We start from the raw sequence: 22192 nt of genomic DNA on the forward strand, positions 1-22192 counted from the left end.
CACTCTTTTACACAGGGTAGGCTATGTCCCCGTTGCTGTCTTTCTCTGGCACAGTCACAATGATGACATTCATACCAGAGGTCACAAATTCAAAGGCCCATGGGGTCAGGCGGCAAGGACAGAGGCACGTTGGGGGCGGGAGGCAGCAGCCTGGGCCGCCTGCCCGGAGGAGGCGGCGGCCGCTCGGCCTAGTGGGCTGTCACCTCCATTCGCTCTGCAGCATCCAAGGACCTACAGCCCAGACTCTGTTCTACAGGCTTAGAGCTGCCGACGGATCAAACGCCCCTGACTTCAGACTGCCTGCCAAGTCTGATGCTTATATACATTCCAGTGGGGGCAAAGTACAGATCACAGAAGGTAAATGTAATAAATACACAGACCCTAAGAAGGTGATATTTTGCATTAGTCACTCAGTTGCGTCTGACTCTTGATGACCCCATGGACTATAGCCTGCCAGGCTCTTCTGTCCATGGAGTTCTCCAGGCAAGAATACTGGAGTGGGTTGCCATTCCCTTCTCCAGGGGATCTTCCCGACCCAGGGATTGAACCCAGGTCTCCTGCACTGCAGGCCAATTCTTTACCGTCTGAGCCACCAGGGAAGCCTCAAGAAGATGATAAATACTGTGGAAAAAAAGAAAAGTTCAGCCCTTGGACAAAATTTACGTCCACGGGCTGAGTGAGTAAGGTCCAGGGCACAGAAGCTGTCGCCTTTACACTAGTTCAGTGCTTCTCATAGTGCGGTCCTCGGACCAGCAGCAACAGCATCTTTTGGGAAGTTATTAGAAAGGTAAATTCCTTGGCCCCACCCACCCAGAATCGGAAATTCTGGGAGGGGGTCACTGGCCCAGTGTCATTTTATAACAAGCCCCCGAGGTGACTCTCAAGTCTGAGGCCACTTCACTAGATAAACGTGTTTGGTTACTAGAAGCAAACAGCACGCTCAACACGTGTGTAGATGGTGCTGGAGAGCACTCTTCTGACAAGAACAAAGACAGTTATGAGTGACTGAAACACTGAAAAACCACACGGGCCACCTAAACACCCATCTGCCCCCAGTCTCGTGTTCTACAAGGGCCTCTGACGAGCACTGGGTGTTATTATGTGACGTGCATACTCAAGAGCCTGGACCACCATCCCCCTCCCTTCTCGTCGTGTGATCCACGTGAGCCTGTGGAGAAAAGGGATGCCGGGCAGGCTGGCTCAAAACCCTGCCCTCCCCGTCGTCAGCACACCAGAGCCCCTAATTTCCACCTGCTGCCCTCGAGGTCCCCAAGGAGGAAGGCAGGGGTGTGAAGAGCAGAGCAGGTCTGCAACATGGTTAAGAAGAAAGTCACTGTACTGGTGACACAGGTTACAATCACAGCAAAATGTGTGCTTAATGTGGACAAGCTCTGAAAGCATTTCACCTTCTCAAAGCGACCAATTCCCGAGTGTGTCAAGAAGAGATGAAACATTTTGGGTTACTGCAGTCTCAAAGGAGGTAGCGAATGATGAAAAGACAAACAGAAACTCTAAGCCCAAGTCTCCCAACTCTGAGGATTTCATTGGTTCAGGCAGAAATGTCTTACCTTCATCTTGACCTTTGCACAGGAGATCAGACTTTCTCTGCAGCCTTTGTGGACAAAGGCGCCACAACCTGAAAAGAGAGCAGAACGCCAGGTGACATTAAACACACAGCGACTAGAGGCCACATGGATTTTCACTGCCACAGCGGCCTATGGGGCCCCGGGGAAGCCGCTCACGTCAGGGTGTGGCTACCCAGGATCACAGACTGCAGCCTCTTCCAAGAAGCAGGTGTGTGACATCATTAGGAGGAGGAGAAACAAGAGCAGATGTGATCTGCGATTAATAAAAATGAGAAACCTGGCACTTCTCGGGCAGGAAGCTGAGAGGCTACCAAGACTAAAAGTGAAAGTGTCTGCCGTCGACATGTGAGTCTGTGTCACAAATAAAACACAAGTGATATGGAACTATACGTACATATAGTTCTTTCCTGGAGGGGGAAATGGCAACCCACTCCAGGATTCTTGCCTGGGAAATCCCATGCACAGAGGAGCCTGGTGGGCTACAGTCCACGGCGTTGGAGAGAGTCGGTCATGACTGAGCATGCATGCATGCACACACACACACACACACACACACACACACACACACACACAGACATTAACATGTAAGAACACCCACAAATGATATGTAAATGCACCTCCATCACAGGGGCTTACGACTGCGTCAAAGGCGGAGTATGAATCTGAAAATCCACCTGTTTGTGTCCTTTTGACTTGGACTCCTATCCACCCTGAGTTTTTTGCAACACCTCAGGTCAAGAGCTGCAGGAGAAAGGGCATCAGAATCACCCCTCAGCACCTCCAGGAGCCCTGACTCAAGAGAAAGTGGGAGACTTCCTGAAAGACGAAGCCGAGACTTCCTGAAAGATGAAGCAGCGCCCACGATCTGCTGAGGACATGATTTTCATCTCAACTCCTAGACCAACAAGGGCTGCTGACAGAAAAAACCCAGCCCTCAGGGCCTCAAGAGGGCCAGCATCAGCTTGTACTGCTGCTATGAAGTCATAAACTGAGCTGGGCCAGGAGGCTGAAGGGGAAGTAAAGCAAGTAAGAGATCTGTCTGTGGGGATCCCACGGTGAGAGCCTCCCCAGGGCAAGGCTCCCTGAGAAAATCAACAGACACCACCCTTTGGCAATGCTTCCCATTCTGACTCAGGAAGGACCACAGGTCCTTGAATGGTCACCCTTGAATCAAGGGCAGGATGCTCTCCTGACTTATATGCCCGGGTTCTGAGGATATGAGTGTGGAAAAGGCCAGAATCACAGACCCCAGGGCCTTCTCCATTCCTTCCTCAACATCTGCTAGGTTTATAGGCCTCTTTCCTAACACCACCAGTCACAGAGGATTGGATGATCCTACGATTTTCTCCTCCACTGAGTAAAGAACCTGCCTGCAATGCAGGAGACCCAGGTTCAATCTCTGGGTCAGGAAGATCTCCTGGAGAAGGGAATGTAAAACCACTCCAGTATTCTTGCTTGGAGACTCCCGTGGACAGAGGAGCCTGGCAGGCTACAGTCCCTGGGGTCACAAAGAGTCGGACACCACTGAGCGACTAACATTTTCTCCTCCACTGAGTGTTCCTTCAGGGCAGGGTCTCTCCATCTACTGCTGAAACTTTAATTAAGTCTCCCTAGCACAGTGCCTGCCTGCCTCATGCTGCCTATTCCAATGTCTCTTTTAGACTTGATGCTTATTTTATACAAAAGCCAAATGCCCTGTCATAGCCTTGATTCCAGTAGGTCAAATACGCACTTTAACCCTAAAAGGAGCTCTAGAGGCACAGCGTCACACTAAGTGTGTTTCAGGTCCTGGCTGCCCGAGCTAAGTTACTGTGACTCTAGGCCGGCTCCTCCCCCATAGGCCTCAGTCCGCAGATCTCCAAAGTGAAAAGACTGCATTTGCCGCCCCAGTTCCCTTTCTCTGAGCTTCTGTAAGACTCCTTATGTTGCATCTCTTGAAAGAGATGATTTTCCAAAGTAAATTACTTCAAAATGTTCTATAAGGCTCATGCTGCAGAAGAGTTTTCAACTTCTTAGTCATCTGAATCGTCACTAGGGCCTGGTTGGGGCAAGTTCACACTGGAGGAATCATGGCGGACAGATACGACCCCCCCAGGAAAGAGGCCACAAGGAGCAACTCTATTTTGGTCAACAGGATGGCCCACAGCAGGAGCTAGTTTGGAAGTGGGATGGGGTGAAGCTTTATGCTGGGCCTTTCACTCTCCAGCCTACCGAACCTTCAGTCGAGTAACCTCTTCTAGCTTCACCCCATGAGAAATCGACTCTCCAGTCATTTTTCTGATGCTCTTCAACTAGAAGAGGCACTCAAGTTCATTTCCCAATGTCAGCATGAGGGGAGATTCTCCTGGGAAAGGTTTATTGAGGGAATCAACAAGAGGAATCAACCTGGAGGGTTCTCAGTCAGAACTCTATTCTTGCTTCCACTTCTCCTCCAGGATGACACCGCAAGGGAGCCGCAGAGATGCTGTGCTCCTGGCAGTTTCTACTGTTTGTGATTATGAACACTTCCACGTTAAGTCATGAAGTTGCTCCAGAGGTCAGCAGTTATGAAAGGGTTATACATCCCTGAATATTAATGCCAGGGTTTCTCAGCAACATCCCTTTCTGGGCACAAGGAAGCCTTTGCAGAGAGAGCCCCCTGGGAAGTGACTCATTCTAATCAGCGAAAAGGAAATCTTTTGAGGATACTTTTCTCAAGAACTGGAAATCACTGACCGTTGTTAAATTGTCAAGTTCTCTGCTATTTGGAAATAAGGATACATTTTGACTAAGAAACCATCATACTGCTCCCAGAAAAGAGAAGAACCGCAAATAGAAATCCAAATAACTCCTGAGACTCCAATGCCTTCACACCATTCTATACATCATACAACGAAACTCACATTCCAGATCTAGACTCTGGTGAACTTTCATTAAAGGCTTTAAGCCCCATGAGCCAATGGCCTTCCAGAAAGGGTCAAAGAGGAAACAAGTGAGCTGGACCAAATTTGTTGTTATTGACTTATATTCAAAACTTTTTCCCACTTACTTCTCAGAAAGTGAGACTCTGAGACTCTCAGAGAGTGACTCTTTTAATGGTCCCCCATCATCTTGAGGATAAGTGAAAGTGTTAGTTGCTCAGTCGTGTCCAACTCTTTGCGACCCCATGCACTGTAGCCCACCAGGCGCCTCTGTCCACAGAGTTCTCCAGGTAAGAATACTGGAGTGGGTGGCCATGCCCTTCTCCAGAGATCGTCTCAACTCAGGGATTGAACCTGGGTCTCCCGCATTGCAGGCAGATATCTTGCCATCTGAGCCACAGTCCTTACTCAGCTTGATTAAGCCCATCATGTGTGTACACTTCTAGCCCCTTGCCATGTTCTGTCACACCTCTGAGCTCTGAACAAACTCTTTCCTGCAACTGTGTCCCTTGCTCACTCTTCCTTCCCTGACTGGGTTGGCAGGACTCAGCTCTCCAAAGTCTTCTCTGACTCTCCCTGGGAAGCAGACCCCAGTGATCTCTGAGCTTCTGGAATTCCCCACCTGCCTCCATCGTGTACCGTGCCGTGACGGTCTCCCCTCCTTGCTCCGCAGATGCCTGAGACCGTGGCCCAGTTATTCCGACCCGACACGTCCTCGTGCACAGGCTTCTCAGCTCCCCTTCCTCCTTTTTTGTCTTTCACTACACTGTCTTTAACCCCATTCTTCCTTGCTCTCTCTGAGTCTTGCCTAAGTGTCCAAAGAGAACCTCTTCTTCATAACATTTTACTTACACAAAATAATACTTTGAAACATGGGTGAAAAAAATATGAGGAAAACTAATGAATTCATATCACAGCCAAAGAAACCACAGATTTCGAAATGGAATTAAAATGGAGTGCCACATCTAACAACCCTATCTTAAAAATGTTTAAAATTAATCATAAAACAGTAAGACAAAGAACCAAATAGAAAAATGGTATAAAGATTATGAAGAGGCAATTCACAAAACCCAAGTTTCATCACCCTATAGAGAATTAAATAGCAGGAATGGTGCAATTACTTTTAAATAGATTTTAGGAATATTCAAGTTTTCAGACCAGTGTTTGAGATTTAAAGGACAACTCCAATTGACATACCATAAAAGCAGAAGTAGTATTTTTAAAGTGTACTTCTGGTAAACAGCTTTTCACACAATCCACTGTTCTAGTTAACTGAGACACATGTCCCCAAAGCCACAACCCAGCTGAAGCTTCAACACACTTTATAACATGGCCACAAGTCTGAGACATAAACAGTCTGCATGCGTGTCTGCTTAACACACTCGAGTACCTACTTGAAAACCACTCAACTTGTTACCCAGCTGTCCTGGACTCAGTTCATGGTAATGGATTTAGCCGTGTATGTGGGCGATTTAGAAACTTTGGCCCAACTGACAATCTTGAGGTTAAAACCTCTGTTTTGGAAAACAGACAATTACCAAGAACATACGAATTGAAGACAATCTAATACCACTTTCAAGCTTCCTGTCACAAACTCTATACCATGTTGTTAGGGAGATCAAATAATTATTTGGCCTTTTACTTATTTATTTTTCAAAAAAGATTTCCTAAGAGCAGTAAGCAATATGCTTTCATTCTTCAAAGTTCTTCAAAAAGGCCTTGGCACCGTGGTTTATAGGAACAGAGCCGACCCCTAATTAGACTGCTCTGAACTTAAAAGCAAACAGCCCAGCCTGCAGCTTCTTTCCTGGCTACACGGAGGCATCAAACAAAAGAATACGAAGGAAAACCCACAGGGCTGTGAGTGTGCATCTATTTGCTGCTTCACCTTTTAAAACTCGGCCACCAGAGCTTTGGTGAACTGTTATATACCATACCCATTCACCTTCAGCAGAGAAATCCAACAGCCCACTAGAGAGACTGGCCTAAGAAAATCAGCTTTAAAGAAGAGTTAAGAGGAGAGGCCAGGCCAAACTGAAATGAAATGAGAGAGTGGCTGAATACTCCAGGCCTGCCTGTTAAAGGAAGGATTCACCTTCCCGAGTTGTGTCAGCTTCTGAAGAAAGGGCTCGTCCAGCGTTTTTCCAGGGAGGGCTGTGCTGAAAACCTTGGACTACCCTTCCTCCTGGAGACCGGTCTGAGCAGCAGAATCCACGTGCAGGAGAATTCTCAGATCCTTCTAAAGGTTAGGGGTTAGAGAGGCTTTTCTAACTTTAAGGAGAGCAAGGTCCAACTTCTTGCTATCATGTCAACACCAACAAAACAACAACAGCAGAAAAACATTTAAATACTGATAAATTTAGAAATACATGCTCAAAAAGGATTTATGCAACTTCTGGTTTAAACTCTCTGGGGACTGTGAGACAGGGCCTGGTCTGGACTGATAGAGCGTAGATACAAATGACTTGTAAGATATTCTCGGTAGCTGGTGTGATAACCACAGTGCTGGTTATACGGAACAAGACCAAAGCCACAAAAGAGAGCTACATCACCGTAGCTGGAGGGCTCACCTAACAGCAGTTTTTGTAAGAATGCTGGTAAACAAATCAACAAAAAGCAAAACCCAAAGTGCTGTGCATGGATAAGAACTGGCTTTACTGCTGAGGCTCTTCCACTTCTTTTCTTTCACCGGTTATATGTATTTCACCATCTAAGCAATGAACTCTAAATGTGAGAAAACTGCTTGTCCAGAGAGCTGCCTTTCAGGACAAAATCTCAAGATGAACCAGACCATCACAAACAGTCTAAACTCTTTATGTTTCCTACTTGGGTTGAGGCTGGTCCACTTGTTTCTTTTCTTCTAATCAGGAGAAGCAACCTACCACAAAAGTACTCAGAAGCTGCTAACACAACAGAAAATAAATCCACAGTGATCTCAGTTATCATCTTGCATGTGTTTAAAGCAAACAAAACGGAACCGCTGGCAAGATCTGAAAACCCGAATGTAGTGGATTCCTTGCGCTGAAGGACTCCAGCGGCATTCCAGAGACCAAATTATTCGTGGTGGCTGGAAAGAACGGCTGACTTATTCAAGGGAAGCTTTACATAACTGCAAGGGGGAAGAAGTGGAAAGATGCTCTCCTCCTTTCTCTATTCAAGTTACCAAAATCCTAAAATAAGAGTCGAGTTTTGGCTGAGTTAAAACAAACAAATTCCCGACAAAGGGGGAACTCTGCTTTCACCGTGTGTTTGTTTTCCAGGAGTAAACTGCAGAGGAACCAACCTCAGGGAGGCTTTGCTCCTGCCCCTTGGCTATTTCTAGCGTCTGTGATCTTGACCACTTCCACCTAAGTCCACCAAAGGAACTCAGCTTTCACCACGACTATGACTTCAGACTGGTCCAGGTGTTTTCCAGTGAGGTCAAGAGTTGCTGACTTGTTTTAAAAGTTACAGGCTGCTGAATCTCTCAATATTTGCATGCAGAAAGATGTATTAAAGTGACTAGAGATGTCTGAAAGACAGGCAAAGACCAACATCAGCCATTGTCACACTGACCACAATGGACCAGGTGGCTGATCTTTCTAAACCGCGGGTCAAAACTGACTGAGCAGCCACTTGGGGTCTGAGGCTCCAGGGTCAGCAAACAGGATTATGTTAAACCAAGGAAAGGGCTTCCTAGGAGGTAAAGGAACTGGAGGGATGCTGTTGTTTCCTGAGATTCCTGGGAAGATCCCGGACATGATGGAGGGATGGAGGGAAGCGAAGAAAGATTCTGAGTCCTCAAATTACTCATAGTTTCCACTTCCTGCCAAGATCACAAATGGTGCTTCACACCCACAAACAGGCGCTGCAGGCCCTGTTCTTCAGGAAGCTGCAGAGAAGCAGCCCGTTACCTCTGCTCCTTGGGGAAGATGACGACACGTTGTTTCCTTTGCTTTCAAGCCTTGATTTTTCCTCCTCTTTTTACAAGTGGCAGGCTGCACCCTGTCACACACAGATCTTAAGGCCACCACTGAATGTTGAGCTTCTTTCAACACTAACCCTGGAGTGAACTGCAAAGCTACAGTTGAGACTGGGAGCCCCTAAGTTTCTGAGGTGGGGTGGTATACAAACTGAAAATGTTATTTTTGCACCTAGGTATATACTAGGGTAACCAGGCCCTATCCAACAGTTCCTTTTTGTCGTCTGATTCTTTCAGTTTAAACCTAAAAGCATTAACTCTTCTTCCTTATTGTGCTAAGCAGACCTAAGATAACTTGTGACATCTGTAGTTAGATCAAGTGACTTCCGTAAGTCAAAGAACTGCTGGCAGTTCTCAGGACAATACTTCCTCCCCGACCGATTCTCCAAACAGAAGACTCTTGTGATGACGCGCTATGCTATGCTAAGTCGCTTCAGTCGTGTCCGACTCTGTGCGACCCCATAGACAGCAGCCCACCAGGCTCCCCGGTCCCTGGGATTCTCCAGGCAAGAACACTGGAGTGGGTTGCCATTTCCTTCTCCAATGCATGAAAGTGAAGGTGAAAGTGAAGTCGCTCAGTCGTGTCCGACTCCTAGTGACCCCATGGACTGCAGCCCACCAGGCTCCTCCGTCTATGGGATTTTCCAGGCAAGAGTACTGGAGTGGGGTGCCATTGCCTTCTCCGATGACACACTGGATTCCATGAAATGGTCTGCTTCCAGAAGAAACAGACAACTTGGGTGACTCAACATTAAAATTACAAATTAAGACAAAAAACCTCCATCCTACTATTATAAACACTGTTAACATAGAACTAGTAGTTAATCCACTATTTTATTGATCTTCCATATTTAAAAAGCCTTAATAAAATATTGCTATATTGTGTGCTATCAAATATGTAAAATATTTAGCACAGATATTTGAACTATAATCTCAACATTTACTTTTGCGATGAAAGATAACAGTGAAGCTGTTCTGATGGATCAAAATATAAGCAATCAGGTGGATATTATACTTGCTGTTCACGTATCTACCTCAGCATCTAATTTATGTCTGTATTTATTTTTGTGGCTCAGATGGTGAAGAATCTGCCTGTGATGCAGGAGGGAGGACCTGAGTTTGACCCCTGGGTCGGAAAGAGCCCCTGGAGAAGAGAATGGCAACTCATTCCAGGATTCTTGCCTGGGAAATCCAACGGACAGAGGAGTCTGGTGGGCTACAGTCCATTTGGTTGCAAAGGGCTGGACACAGCTGAGTGACTTTCACTTTCACTTTTCATGCATAATACAGAGTACAGTATCTTCATTTTCACAGATAGGTAGGTACAAATATTAGTAGTTTTCTTTTAAAAAAAAAAAAAATGGCTTGCCTTGCAATCATATTACATTCTTCAATTAATTCGAGATGGAAGGAAAAATTTACAGTAGGCTGTAAATTAGTTTTAAAAATCCCACAATCTGTGGAACTTCCAAAACACCAGTTCCACAAAAACCATTCTGAAAACCACCGTCCTATAGAGCTATTTAATTGCTACACAGACCGGTGGCTGAGAACTTCAGTCTACAAGCCTCAAATCTCGAGTCAGGTTGTTTCCCATCAGCACCAGCCCCCCACAGGTGATTCTTTGTGGGTGGCTCAGTGTCCTTGGGCCACAGACATTTCCCAGAAGCTACACGGGTCCCCTCTCCAGGGGGAGTCCTACAGACACGACTACCAACAGTATAGGCACTTCAACAGTCTGAGGTGCCCCAGCTCTATTTCATCATGGAGTGAGTCCAGTAAAAGAGAATTTCTATTTAACAGGGAAAGGTATGGAGGGAACAAAAGTGGGTTTAAGATGCCTGGTTAGAAGAGGTGCATTCTCCTCCATCAGAGTGGATATTCTGCTCTGGACAAAGCAGTCGAGTGCCAGGCACAGGTTCAGTTCTGAGTCACTGTACTCTAACACAGACTAACAATAATTCAACTCTTCTCACCTGAAAATAACGTGTATGCAAAAACCAGTGACAGTAATAAGATGCTTCACATACTGACAACATCAGACAACTTTCTCCGGCCTGCACTGAAATTGAAAAGTTTTCTGGAGCTACTTGTGGAAGTATATAGTGAGTCATCCACTCACTATAACCATAAACCTATGGTTTCTCTATGAAAGTCAAAGAGTTGGTCGCTCAGTCGTGTCTGATGCTTGGAGACCCCACAGAGTGTAGGCTCCTCTGTTTATGGAATTCTCTAGGCAAGAATACTGGAGTGGGTTGCCATTCCCTTCTCCAGGGGATCTTCCCGACCCAGGATCGAATCCAGGCCTCCTGCACTGCAAGCAGATTCTTGACTGTCTGAGTCACCAGAGAATAGCACAAAGAAAAGCATTCTTTGGGTCTTCAAACAAGATTTTCCTTCTCTTTTGTCCCTCAACTTTCTGATAGTATTTCACATCATAACTCAGAACTGAGAGCTGGTGGGGTCCGCTTCTCGTCCACACTGGAGCTACCAGGACAGTGACAGGGCGACTCTGATCTTCCGTCCAGCTAACTGCTTAAAGCCATCATGTTCTTCAATCAACATCAGCATAGTCTGCGCGTTCTTCAGAGACCAGCTGACAAGCAGAAAAACCTTTGAAACTACCACTGAGATGACATTTACTTTTTTTTTTTAACTCAGAGAGCCAATATTCAAGTACAGTCTTAAAAAATTCAAACAACGCAGAAGTATAAAAAAAAACTTAGTCCCCTTCAATCTCTCCTCTAACCTCTTTTTCAAATTGTTAACAGTTTGGTGTATATATCCTTATAGACAATCTCATATAGCTACATAGCTACATTAACAATTACTATTTACTTATCTGTTTCCTATAATTTGGGATCATACACACAGTTCCATTTATTGCCTCTCAAGTTTCCAAAATGTCATGGAGATCTGTCGGTACCTGCAGATCTATTCCACTGGCTGAGAAACCACACACCTGGGGGCTGAGGTCAACTCACACCTGTCTTGCAAAAGCGGGTTCATTGGAACACAGTCATGCTCACATTTATGTCTTGTCTGTGGCTGCTTTTCTGCTACAAGAGGCGAGTAGGGTGATCGCCACAGACACCTAACAGCCTCTGAAGCCTAGTGTCCTAACTATCAGTTTCTTCACAGAAAAGCTTTTTTTAAAAAATTAATTTATTTGGCTGTGCAGGGTCTTAGTTGCAGCACGTGGGATCTAGTTCCCCAACTAGGGATCGAACCCAGGTCCCCTGCATTGGGAGCTCAGAGTCTCAGAGCCACTGGACAACCAGGGAAGTCCCCACAGAAAAACTTTGCTGATGACCTTTGAGCTATTCCATTTTTACCACTGGCCTAATATGCCACCTAAAGAATATATTATCTTTTACTGTTACATATTTAGCTCCTTTGAAGTTTTCCACAACATGAATAATGCTGCAATGAGTAAGTACCAAGGATTACACCTTTAGAACTCTTATTCTAAGCCACTGTGTAATAAGCAACTTGAGAAAGGTGTTTCTAATTACGTATTCCAACCACTAAAAAGGATCATGTGATGTGACAGAGGTGCTAAACATGGAAACATTAACACCGATCAGATTATAATATATAAATGCATCAAGTTAACACTTGGCACTTTTAAATTTACACAGTGTTACATGTCATACTCATGGGGAAAAAAAAGAGTAAGAGAAAGGTGCTAGGCACACAGGTTGCTCAAAGAATATTTGCTGACAAACAGCTTTTGAATGAATTACACAGTGCCTTGCAGGCAACTGATTTTTGCTGAATAAATTCATTTAAGATAAGGAACTCAAATGCATCCTTATTGGTACTGTGTTAGTCACTCAGTTAGGTCTAACTCTTTTGAGACCCCATGGACTGGAGCCCACCAGGCTCCTCTGTCCATGGAATTCTGCAGGCAAGAATACTGGAGTGGGGAACCATTCCTTTCTCCAGGGGATATTCCTGACCCAGTGATCAAAGCCAAGAGTCCTGTGTCTCCTGCACTGGTAGACGGATTCTTTACTGTTTGAGCCACCAGACTTATTGATAGTTCAAAGTAAAATAAGAAATTCAGTCTGAAGTCACCAAGATCTCCTAGAATATTCCCTCAGCTCTTCCCCACCACAGAAGCCACTGCTCCTTCATGTATATAGAATCTAAATCACAGCAACCCGCCCATGACGCAGAACACTAAAATGTGTGAAAGATCTCCATGAAGATTCTTCAAGAGCCACCTTTATTGTTATTTTCTAATTTTTTGTTATTAGTTTTATTTTTACTGTCAGTTTTATTCAGTTATTTTTCAAATCCACCCACTGGTTGTGTGGTATTCTAAGAAGCAGAGAGCGTCTCCCTCAGACACGCGGTTTCTGGGCACATAGTGGCAGCTGGAATTGAGACCCCTGAATATAGTCAAGAGCTTTAAACTAAAGACTGTAACAGCCCTGCCAAAGGGCCTGGAAAAAGCCATGCACACCTGCCCTCCCCTGGATCTGGAGTGAGAATTCTGTGTTACCTATGAATCCAGGGTCCAGATTTACACCATTGTATCTCCTAGAACCCTGAGCTAGGGAGCTGTCTCTAGAGGTTTGGTGGAACTCCAATCTGGCAATGATGAAACCCTGCAGGATCCCACTGAAACAGACGCAGGACTGCGGCACCACAGGGTCACTGCGACAGAACAGGGACTCGAGATTCCCACAGGAGGGGAAAGCCTTATGAAGCGGAAGCCGAACTTATGACAAAAGAAACCCCAGATACCATGTAAGGAAGGTAAACCGCGAAGAAGCAGCATTAGCAGACGCAGGAGAAGATGCTGACAGTTATCAAACGGTTGAAAGGAATCAAGTCCCTAACGGAAGAACAGGATGTGCACTGCTTGGGGATTTTCTTTTTTGCATGCTCAGTTAGGTACTAGTTTTCTTAAACACTTATTTTGTTGAAAAGGCATTTTTAAGAACTATGTTTCATAGCAGAAAGCAGGTGTTCGGCCTGCTGTACTGCTGGGAGTTGCTAGAATATGAATTTCATGCAGCCAACCAAGAAATGTGGTCTCTCCCCATTCTTCTCTGAGGCCAACACTCCTGCCATGGAGAACAGGCACTTCAGAGCGGAGACAATTCTTTGCAGTGGAGGAGGAAATTTCCACAGCTCTCACTGGTACAGATTTAAAAGAGAAATGGATTATTTAACACACATGGGTGGCTCACTCCGCCATGCTGTTAGGCAGCCTCATCATATGTGTGATCTTAGAGGATTCTGGAGGGAAGAAGAGGCGCCAGGATGGTAGGTCAGGGGTGTGAACAGCGACGTCCTCCTTTTTACTTTAAGCACCTTGCGATGAATGCAAATTTACCTGTGCTCAATAATATCACTTATAAATTATATGTAGTTTCAACTAAAAGACAAACTCCTGCAGAAACTGTACATTTGAGAATATTAAAAGTAACTGATCAGCAAATAAGAAAATGGCAACGCTGACTTCTCATTCTAGAATGAGCTCTTTGGAAGTATAATATAGGACACACATGTAATCTTTTTACATTACACACACACACGGAGCAGACTCTTCTGCCCACAGAATTTCCAGGCAAGAAAACTGGAGTGGGGTGCCATTTTCTGTTCTAGGGATCTTCCCGACCCAGGGATTGAACCCACATCTGTTGCATCTCCTGCATTAGCAGGTGGATTCTTTACCACTAGTGCCACCTGGGAAGTCACGTGTAGGAGGCTAAGAATGTTTTAATTGTAGATAAGCATACCAAAAAGGACCTGGTGACCACTGCCCCAGACAACCAAGTCACTCCAATACTGAGAAACTGTGTCTAGCAGCTAAGAAATCATCCTGGTGACAAGGGACTGGTGTACCAAGAATGAGCCCTTTTAAGAGCCTGAGCGCCACACTAACGTGCTGGGGACACCCTGGGCAGCGGCAGCCCTTCATCTCCTCGAGGTCGCACGGACCACGTGACAGCGCCGGAGTCCTCCACCTCCTGGTAAGTCACACACGACGGAGGGCATAAATGTGTGTGACGTCTGCCCACGAGGATGACTACAGACACGAGAGCTCCCCAGCGGTTTTCTTTAGGAAAAACAGGACAGTCGAACAAAGAGGGCTGAGACAACATTTGGAGTAAAATACATCCATAAAAGGCATTTTACGAACATGTGTGTGTTAACACCAGTTGTCTAAAAAGCACAACAGCTGCAGCATGGATAACACAGGTTCTGTGCCAGCTGTCCCTCCACTCTGCCTCTAAAATTTAAGGAAGCAAGCGACTGGAAATTATTATTGTAACTCTTGACTCTGCTCAGATACAGTTTTAAAAATTTTCAAATTTCAGTAAGTTGACTATCTTGAGTTAACATGTCGCTTGTGATATTTCACACAAATGACTGAAATCAAGACCAGGTCGTGACATCATGGTCTGGGCAGTGCTTCTTGGAGACTGGGTTAGTCACCGCTCGGTCCAAAGTGGTTACAGGTGTAACGTGACGCCCATCACCTCCGCCTTCTGGATGACTGGCCTTCACATCAGCCACGTCTAACCACAAGCGGCCTCCCTGATCTTCCCCGGTGCGCACGATGAGCACTACTCCTTTCTGTGTGCAACCGCGTTTTGAGACATAATGCCTCATAGCAAGGGTCTGCAAATTGCAGCCTGCTTCCATACGGCCCATGGACTGCAAATGGTTAGTGGTGGAGTAAAAAGTGAGCCGAAGTGACTGACAAGGGACTGCTGGGGCGGCTTCGGGGTTTGAGGCTACGAGACGGTTTTCATGCTGACATGGACTTCCGGAATAAGGCAGTGGCTTAGGGACAACAGGAGAGGATATTTGAAATCGGGCTCTTGAGCAACATTAAGGGCTCCATATTCTCTTATCTGGAATGTGCGTCTCCAATGCTGTTTAAAGGAAGACAGAAAAAGGGCTACTTCTCCACATCAAAGAGGAACAGATAAGGGGTGGGAAGGACAGGAAACTAGAAACGAATGTTTCCGAGCCTGGAGCGTTTTACTGCACAGGAACACACGCATCTCTTACTTGAACACGTGTAGGCGTCTTTGCTGGTGAAGGGCTTCATGCACTGGCTGCAGACGATGGGACCCACAATCGAGATGGAACTGAAAGCGTGCCCGTTCACACTCTTCTTGTCCTTCTCCTTCTCTTTAGAGTCTTTCTCCTTCTCCTTAATTTTATCTTTCTCTTTTTCCTTTTCCTGCCAAAGAAAACAACCGATACTACACTGTTAACCAAACACTGGAAGGCCTCTCCTTCTAGAAGGCTACTGGGCTACCTGTGGTCAACAGTGGCTGGTCAATGTTTTGAATCAAAGTTAGGAATGTTGTCCTGGACATAAAAAAATTTTTTTATCAAGTTGTGTGCATTCGAGTTGCATTAGAAAAACCTTAGGAGGACTGGGCAGGTTGAACAGTTTTGTCCCTGGCTTGAAAAGTCAAAGTGTTAGTCGCTCAGTTGTATCTGACTCTGTGCAACCCCATGGACTGTAGTTTGCTAGGCTCCTCTGTCCATGGGATTCTCCAGGCATGAATACTGGAGTGGGCTGCCACTGCCTTCTCCAGGGGATCTTTCCAACACAGGGATTGAACCCAGATCTCCTGCACTGCAGGTGGATTCTTTACTGTCTGAGCCACCAGGGAAGCTATGCCAATAGACACGTTCATTGCCTAAGGGACCAGCATGGGCCGCTGGAGGAGGAGCAGCCTGCGGTGGCCCTGAGGCCTCCTGAAACAGCTACACCGAGCCCAGTTGCAGGGCGGGGAGCAGAAGAAAGGATGCGATGGTTCTGGGACCCGCCTGAGGGAGAGGTGATTGGACAGCGTGAAAAATGACTCAAGGTTCCCCACAACTGCTTCCCACCCATCACATACCCTCAAGAGAGGGCACATACCTGCTAACTGCCTCCCCTACACTAGCCAGAAATATGAACTATCCCCCACATAGACATTTGCTGTTCTTACTAATTAAGAGCTTCAAGGTTTAGCTTTGGCCCAGTTTTCAAACTGGAGGAGGAGGGGTTTAAACCCTAAAAATGCAAAGAAACACTAATGAGTGCTAGATCCTTAATAAAATATCCAAAGCGGTCAGGGGCATTTCAGGTACACACCACCCTTAGGAGATGAGGACTGTGTGGTCTAACCATACACTCTTCATAAAAGGTCCTTCCCAGACACGGTTAGACAGACACTTGGTTGGTTAATCAACAGCAAATGAATAATTTCCTTTCAAACGAACTGGACCCTGAATTGCAATTTACAGAGGTAGGAGGAATGCATTTAGTAGTGGTCGTCCTCACCAACTTTAGGGTACTCATTTTCCAGGGCATATAACAACAGTATTGCTGTCATCCAAAACAATTCCTGAAAAAGGAGATACCCCGAAGTCAGGTATCCTGACAACTACCAAAGGCCTTATTTTCAATCAAAGTCTTCTATCTACATTATTTCATCTGATTCAATAACTCTGAAGTGAGTAGGGTGGGTGTTATGCCTCCCATTTCCTAACTGAAAAGATAAATAACAAAGATAATAGCAGGCAAGAGCTGGAACAATCATTATGCGCCAAACACTGCAGAAAGCAACTATCATGAAATTTCTCATTAACAACCCAATGGCATGTAAAGACCAGCTATGATTTCCATGTAACACTCGAGAAGCCAAGGCTGAGATGGCTCATGTACTAGAGGTCACACACCAGTAACTGCCCAAGCTGGAGCTAACTTCCAGATCTGCCAACTGTAAAGCTCAGCTCTTGGTCACTGCACTCTACTGCCAAGGACTAGAGACGTTTGTGGACTCACAGAATGTCACACAGCAAATGATCTGCAGTTAAAATAAAAAGCCCAGGTCTTCTGACTCTGTATTCAGAACCCATCTGCTATACTGAAATGGTGAACATTTGTTAAGTCTGTGATTCACGTAAAGTCCTTTGTTAATAGCATGCATATAATAAAAATCTAAGAATCAAATTGCTACACTTTAGAACTATAAAACACAATAGGAGAGGAAGGGAGGAAAAACAAACCACTTCACTTTATAAAACAGGAAACTGTTCTGAGTGAAAATTTGTTAACTGCTAAAGTATCTAAAATTCTAATAAAAATCAGTATGAAGAAACTGAGTTTTTCTAATAATTTTTCTTTGAACTAAATTTTGCTAAAGGCTTCTCATATACAAAATGTTAAACTGAAAAGCACCTGACCTTTTTGCTCAAGAAAGCTAAAAAAAAGTTGCTCTAAGAGTTAAGAAAATCTGTGGGCAGCTAGCTTACTCTCCTAAGCCTTGCTATTCTCTTCAAATCTGAACAGATAATCTCCCCATCCTTTGCGAGAATCCCAACCAGCTCCTCCAAGGATGAACACAAAACAAAACAACAGACTCCACTGTCTCTCCCTGTGTTGGTCGGAAGCTAGTGCTGTAAGGAAGTCAGGCGCTTACCTCCCCATGCTTTGGTCCTATGAATCTCACTGTTATGAGGGGTGCTTCATGAAACCGGCCCCATTTTGCCGACATGATTCGACCCCCATGCCAGGAAATATGCTCTCACGGGAGGAGGGGCTCACGCCGGAGGGGCAGGGCCTGGCAGTTTTGAGCTGCCATTAGAGCAACCACTAGACAAACAGTAAGAGGAAGCTGGGGACTGGTTGAGAAAAAGAACGGGGGAGGGCTGAGGCTGTGGGTTTCCTTAAGATAAGCTTAACCGTTTGCATGCTGCTGGTGCAGCCTGCCGCCCGGGCACTGAGGACCCAGGGCACGACACGCAACAAATTCCCCTGCACACGCTGTGCGGGCAGCGCTTAAGTGGCAAGACGGGAGCTCTGGCAAAATTGAGGCGGATTTTTTTTCTCAATGCTGGAAGTTAAGCAACACATCTATTTAAACAGATGTCCTCATTTGAAAAGCCATACATTTCTAAAGAAAACTTTTTTGGTGAAGCCGCCTATGGAAAGGCAGTGATTGGCTGTTTTCTGAAGTTTGATTTTTCCAGGTTTAACTCCTGACAAAATGCCTTAAACCTGTGTGCTGAGGAAATGGAAAGTAATAATATTTAATGGGAATAATGCAAGAACAACTACACTGGGATTCTATGAGGGGAAATGATATTTTGATTCTTCTAAACCTACCATTTTAGACAAGTAATTATGATTAAAAAAAAAAGAACTCTCTGGAAAACTGTGAAGCATGCTATCATTAAGCAACTGAAGAAACAAGAGAGATGATGATATCTAACATTGCTTTAAGTCTTGGCAAACACCACTTTACCCTAGTTGGCACCTTTGAAAGGCTAGTTGGCACCTTTGAAAGGCTAAGATGTTTAGTTCCTTTTTAGACACTTCACGGGAACTGGGAGGTGATGTTGAATGTGTTGTCATGAAGCCGGGGAGTAGATTAACATCTGTGCTGGAATCTAATCCTTGCATCCAAAAAGGCCTACTTCAAATCAGATTAAGAATTTGTCTCAAACATCTCTGACCATCTCCTACTCGTCTGCAAAGAGGAAAGCTTAGGGGAAAAAAATCGATGTGACAGGATGGTTTAGAGGGGGTCACATCCCACTCCCGCTGTAATGAGGACATTTTATATATATGTACACACACACAGACACACATATACACATATATATATTATGTATGTGTGTCTGTCATGTTATGAGTCTGCAGCAAGCAGACTCACTTAACAGGAAACAGTACTACCTCTTAAAGATACTAAAACACAAAAGCAGAAACTGCCTGCCAGTCTTCCTGTTTTATTTCCTGTTTAGGTTCTCCCTCTTTCACACACACACACGACTCAACATATTTATCTATTAACTCATGCCAGTTAATGAGAATTCTTGGAAGGACCTATAAAAGATTCAGTACTCAATTTCCCCCAAATTTCTCATACTCACATGGCTACAGATACGAAAAAAAAAAAAAAAATATATATATATATATATAGTGTGTATTATGTTATCCGTATAGTATATTATATATAGAGTGCTTACACTAAGAAGGTAGCGCTAACAGCTAGCGTGGCACTTCAGTTTTACACGTTATGGAGACGTGACGTCATTCAATGGCAAGAAAAGCAGCAGAGCCAGCACCACGACACCAAGAAAATATCCACTTATTTTTATGTTATCCTTTTAGAGAATCAAACTTTTCTGAATGGAAAAGCCCTCCTGTGGGTACAATGGCAAAGACAGACAAGGTATTTAATGCAACTTAACATAAAATGTGGGGCTCCCCTGGTGGCTCAGTGGTGAAGATTCCCCTGCAATGCAGATGTGGGTTTGATCCCTGGGTTGGGAAGGTCCTCTAGAGAAAGAAATGGCAACCCATTCCAGTATTTTTGCCTGGGAAATCCCATGGACAGAGGAGACTGGTGGACTATAGTCTATGGGGTCGCAAAAAGAGTTGGACATGACTTAGTGACTAAACAACAACATCATCATAAAATGCATTACTTCACCAATTCTCCTGTTTCTTACTATCTTTTGGTACATGTACAAAAGCTGAGCTATCCTTTGTGAGGACGAAACAATCTTATTTGAAGTGAGCTGGTAACAACGATCAAAGGTGACTCTTACGCTTCTTAATAAACTGATAATGTGGCTAAAGGGGTGCCTGCACCCTGGATAATGTAAAATGGATCGCAATCCAGGGTTACAGATTTGTAACTTTTGGAGAATTTCCATCGCTAGAGATAGCACAAGCTGCCAGAGACCAAATCTTGGGGCCAAGAGCCTGAAAGGGGAAGCAGTCTCATTGCAAAAGAGTGCAGTCACTCTAACAAAGAGAAGCTGGGAGGTGACAGGTCACCTGAAGACAGCCTGCTGCTGCTGACGGGCTCACTTGCACACAAACCACCTTCTTTTTGCCTGCCCCCTTTCTCTTCAGCCCTCTCCTAGCAAACTCCAGACTCCAGTCCTTTGAGGTTATTAACAAAATTAAAGGAAAAAGACATTGTGCAGCTCACTCCTGCTGAAGAGTGAACATGAAATGAACAGTATTACTTGGCAGAAGTCAGATCACAAGATATGACCTGGCCTGTGACCTGAAGCGTACTTCTCTGTGCCGCGGTTGGTGAAATACGGAGACTGATGCGAGATGTTTACATCTGCTTGTACTGCCTCGCCAACGCCATCAGTGGCGGATTCACTACTCGGCCCCTAAGCTGGCGTCACGAGGGAGATGGGTGGAAAAGGGGGAATTCTCCACTTCACCCTGGTCTTCTGGTTAAAAGTTTGTTTGGAGAAAAGATTTCACAGTTTAAAACCAAAATAAAAGGCAAGAGAAACACTTGAAATCATCCGAACAGATGGTAAAAATCGTCCAGGTAAAGACTGTGTGCTTTGGCTCCTCCACCTGCTCGTCAGCACCTAGCAGAACGCTGACCCCATTCAAACACTCTTGGCCAATTAACACTGCTCTTTGAAGGAGGCCTTCTTCTGTTGATGCCAACCAGTGGCCAAGCCAGCTGCTAAGACAGACACGGCTCTATTTTGAGCCCTGCTGCCACACAAAGAATAATAAGGGTTCTACCCTCTTTAACCTTAACTGTTTTGAATTATAAAACAAGGCTAAGCATGAGGTTAACACTTAAATATGAGACTACTCTAGAAACGGTTTGCTAGACTCTTCGTTCATCTTTCAGTTTGCCTACTTTCTGTCCATTCTGCACCTGGGCAGGTGAATGAGGAGAAAACAAAATTGTGGTGGCAGGTTTTCTGGAAAAATTTGAGTGATGACCAAACCTAGTATTTGCTGAAAGAAAAGAGATCTTACCTCATTTACAAACTTGGTAATTATGCACCTGTGTGTATGCATATAACACACAGATACATAGTGATTCCTGGGCAAGAAGTCCTTAATTGAGTCCCAATTTGTTTCCTACTACTTTTGTTGGAGGTTAGATGGGTGAATAGAAAGAGTGTAGCAAAGTGAGAGGCAGAAAGTTTTCCCCACTGATCTGAAACAGAATCTTCCAGTTTAGCAATGGGAATTAGTATAAGAAAGTTAACTCTTTTTTTTTTTCTTTCTAAAAATACATTTAAAAAATATTAGAAGAGTATTTATTTCTAATGTGGAATTATTACAGGTATTTTTTATTTCTGATTTTTTTCCCAGGTGAGGTACCTTACTCCTAACAAAGGGAGATAATATCTACCTTACAGTGTGTGGAAAGGATTAAATCAAGATAATACATGGGAAGCTCTCAGCATACAGTAAAAACTCAACTGGTAGTGTTATCTCTTATTGTGGTTTTTCTTGCTGTTAGTTTTCTTCAGATATTAGCCTCCTGCAGCCAGCATCTCTCAACTCAATTCCACAGGACCCCACCGTGTTCATTCGTCTCCGGGCGTGTGCTGTGCCCGGAGCCTACTGAGGGCTGGCTGAGGGGGTCACCCAGAAGCGCCTACAGCAGTACTCACCTTGCTCTTTTTACTGCTGGACATTTTGTTCTTGATGTAGCTGAACGTACGACTGACTTTGGTTCCGCTCTTTATTTCAAAATCTTTCTTGGGGCTTTGTGGCAGGAAATTAAAGTTCTCTTCTGTTATACTAAATAGAAAACAAAGGAGTTTTTAAAAAGATTACAGAAGATGGTTTTTTAAAAATTAAAACTCTTTGTAACCATCATTGTCAGGTATTATTTTGGCTACAAGTCACAGGCAACTTATATGCTCAGGTGCAAATGGGAAAAGGGGTAAGAGGTGGCCAGTGGCTGCTGAAAGGTTTTATATAA

The 22192-nt window shown here is 44.8% G+C and overlaps 1 protein-coding gene across 13 annotated transcripts in view; it reads right to left on the minus strand.

The window, feature by feature from the left end:
* AKAP13 (A-kinase anchoring protein 13) overlaps positions 1–22192 on the minus strand; it is a 322494-nt gene that overhangs the window by 36679 nt on the left and 263623 nt on the right. For all 13 annotated transcript variants that reach the window (XM_044933352.2, XM_044933353.2, XM_044933355.2 and 10 more), the window contains 3 exons: positions 21879–22008; positions 15486–15660; positions 1569–1636 (listed from right to left, as the gene is read on the minus strand). In XM_044933352.2, the coding sequence (XP_044789287.2) occupies positions 1569–1636; positions 15486–15660; positions 21879–22008 (373 nt within the window). The remainder of the gene's footprint in view (positions 1–1568; positions 1637–15485; positions 15661–21878; positions 22009–22192) is intronic.

This window comes from Bubalus bubalis, chromosome 20 (genome assembly GCF_019923935.1).
Source record: "Bubalus bubalis isolate 160015118507 breed Murrah chromosome 20, NDDB_SH_1, whole genome shotgun sequence".
NCBI lineage: Eukaryota > Metazoa > Chordata > Mammalia > Artiodactyla > Bovidae > Bubalus > Bubalus bubalis.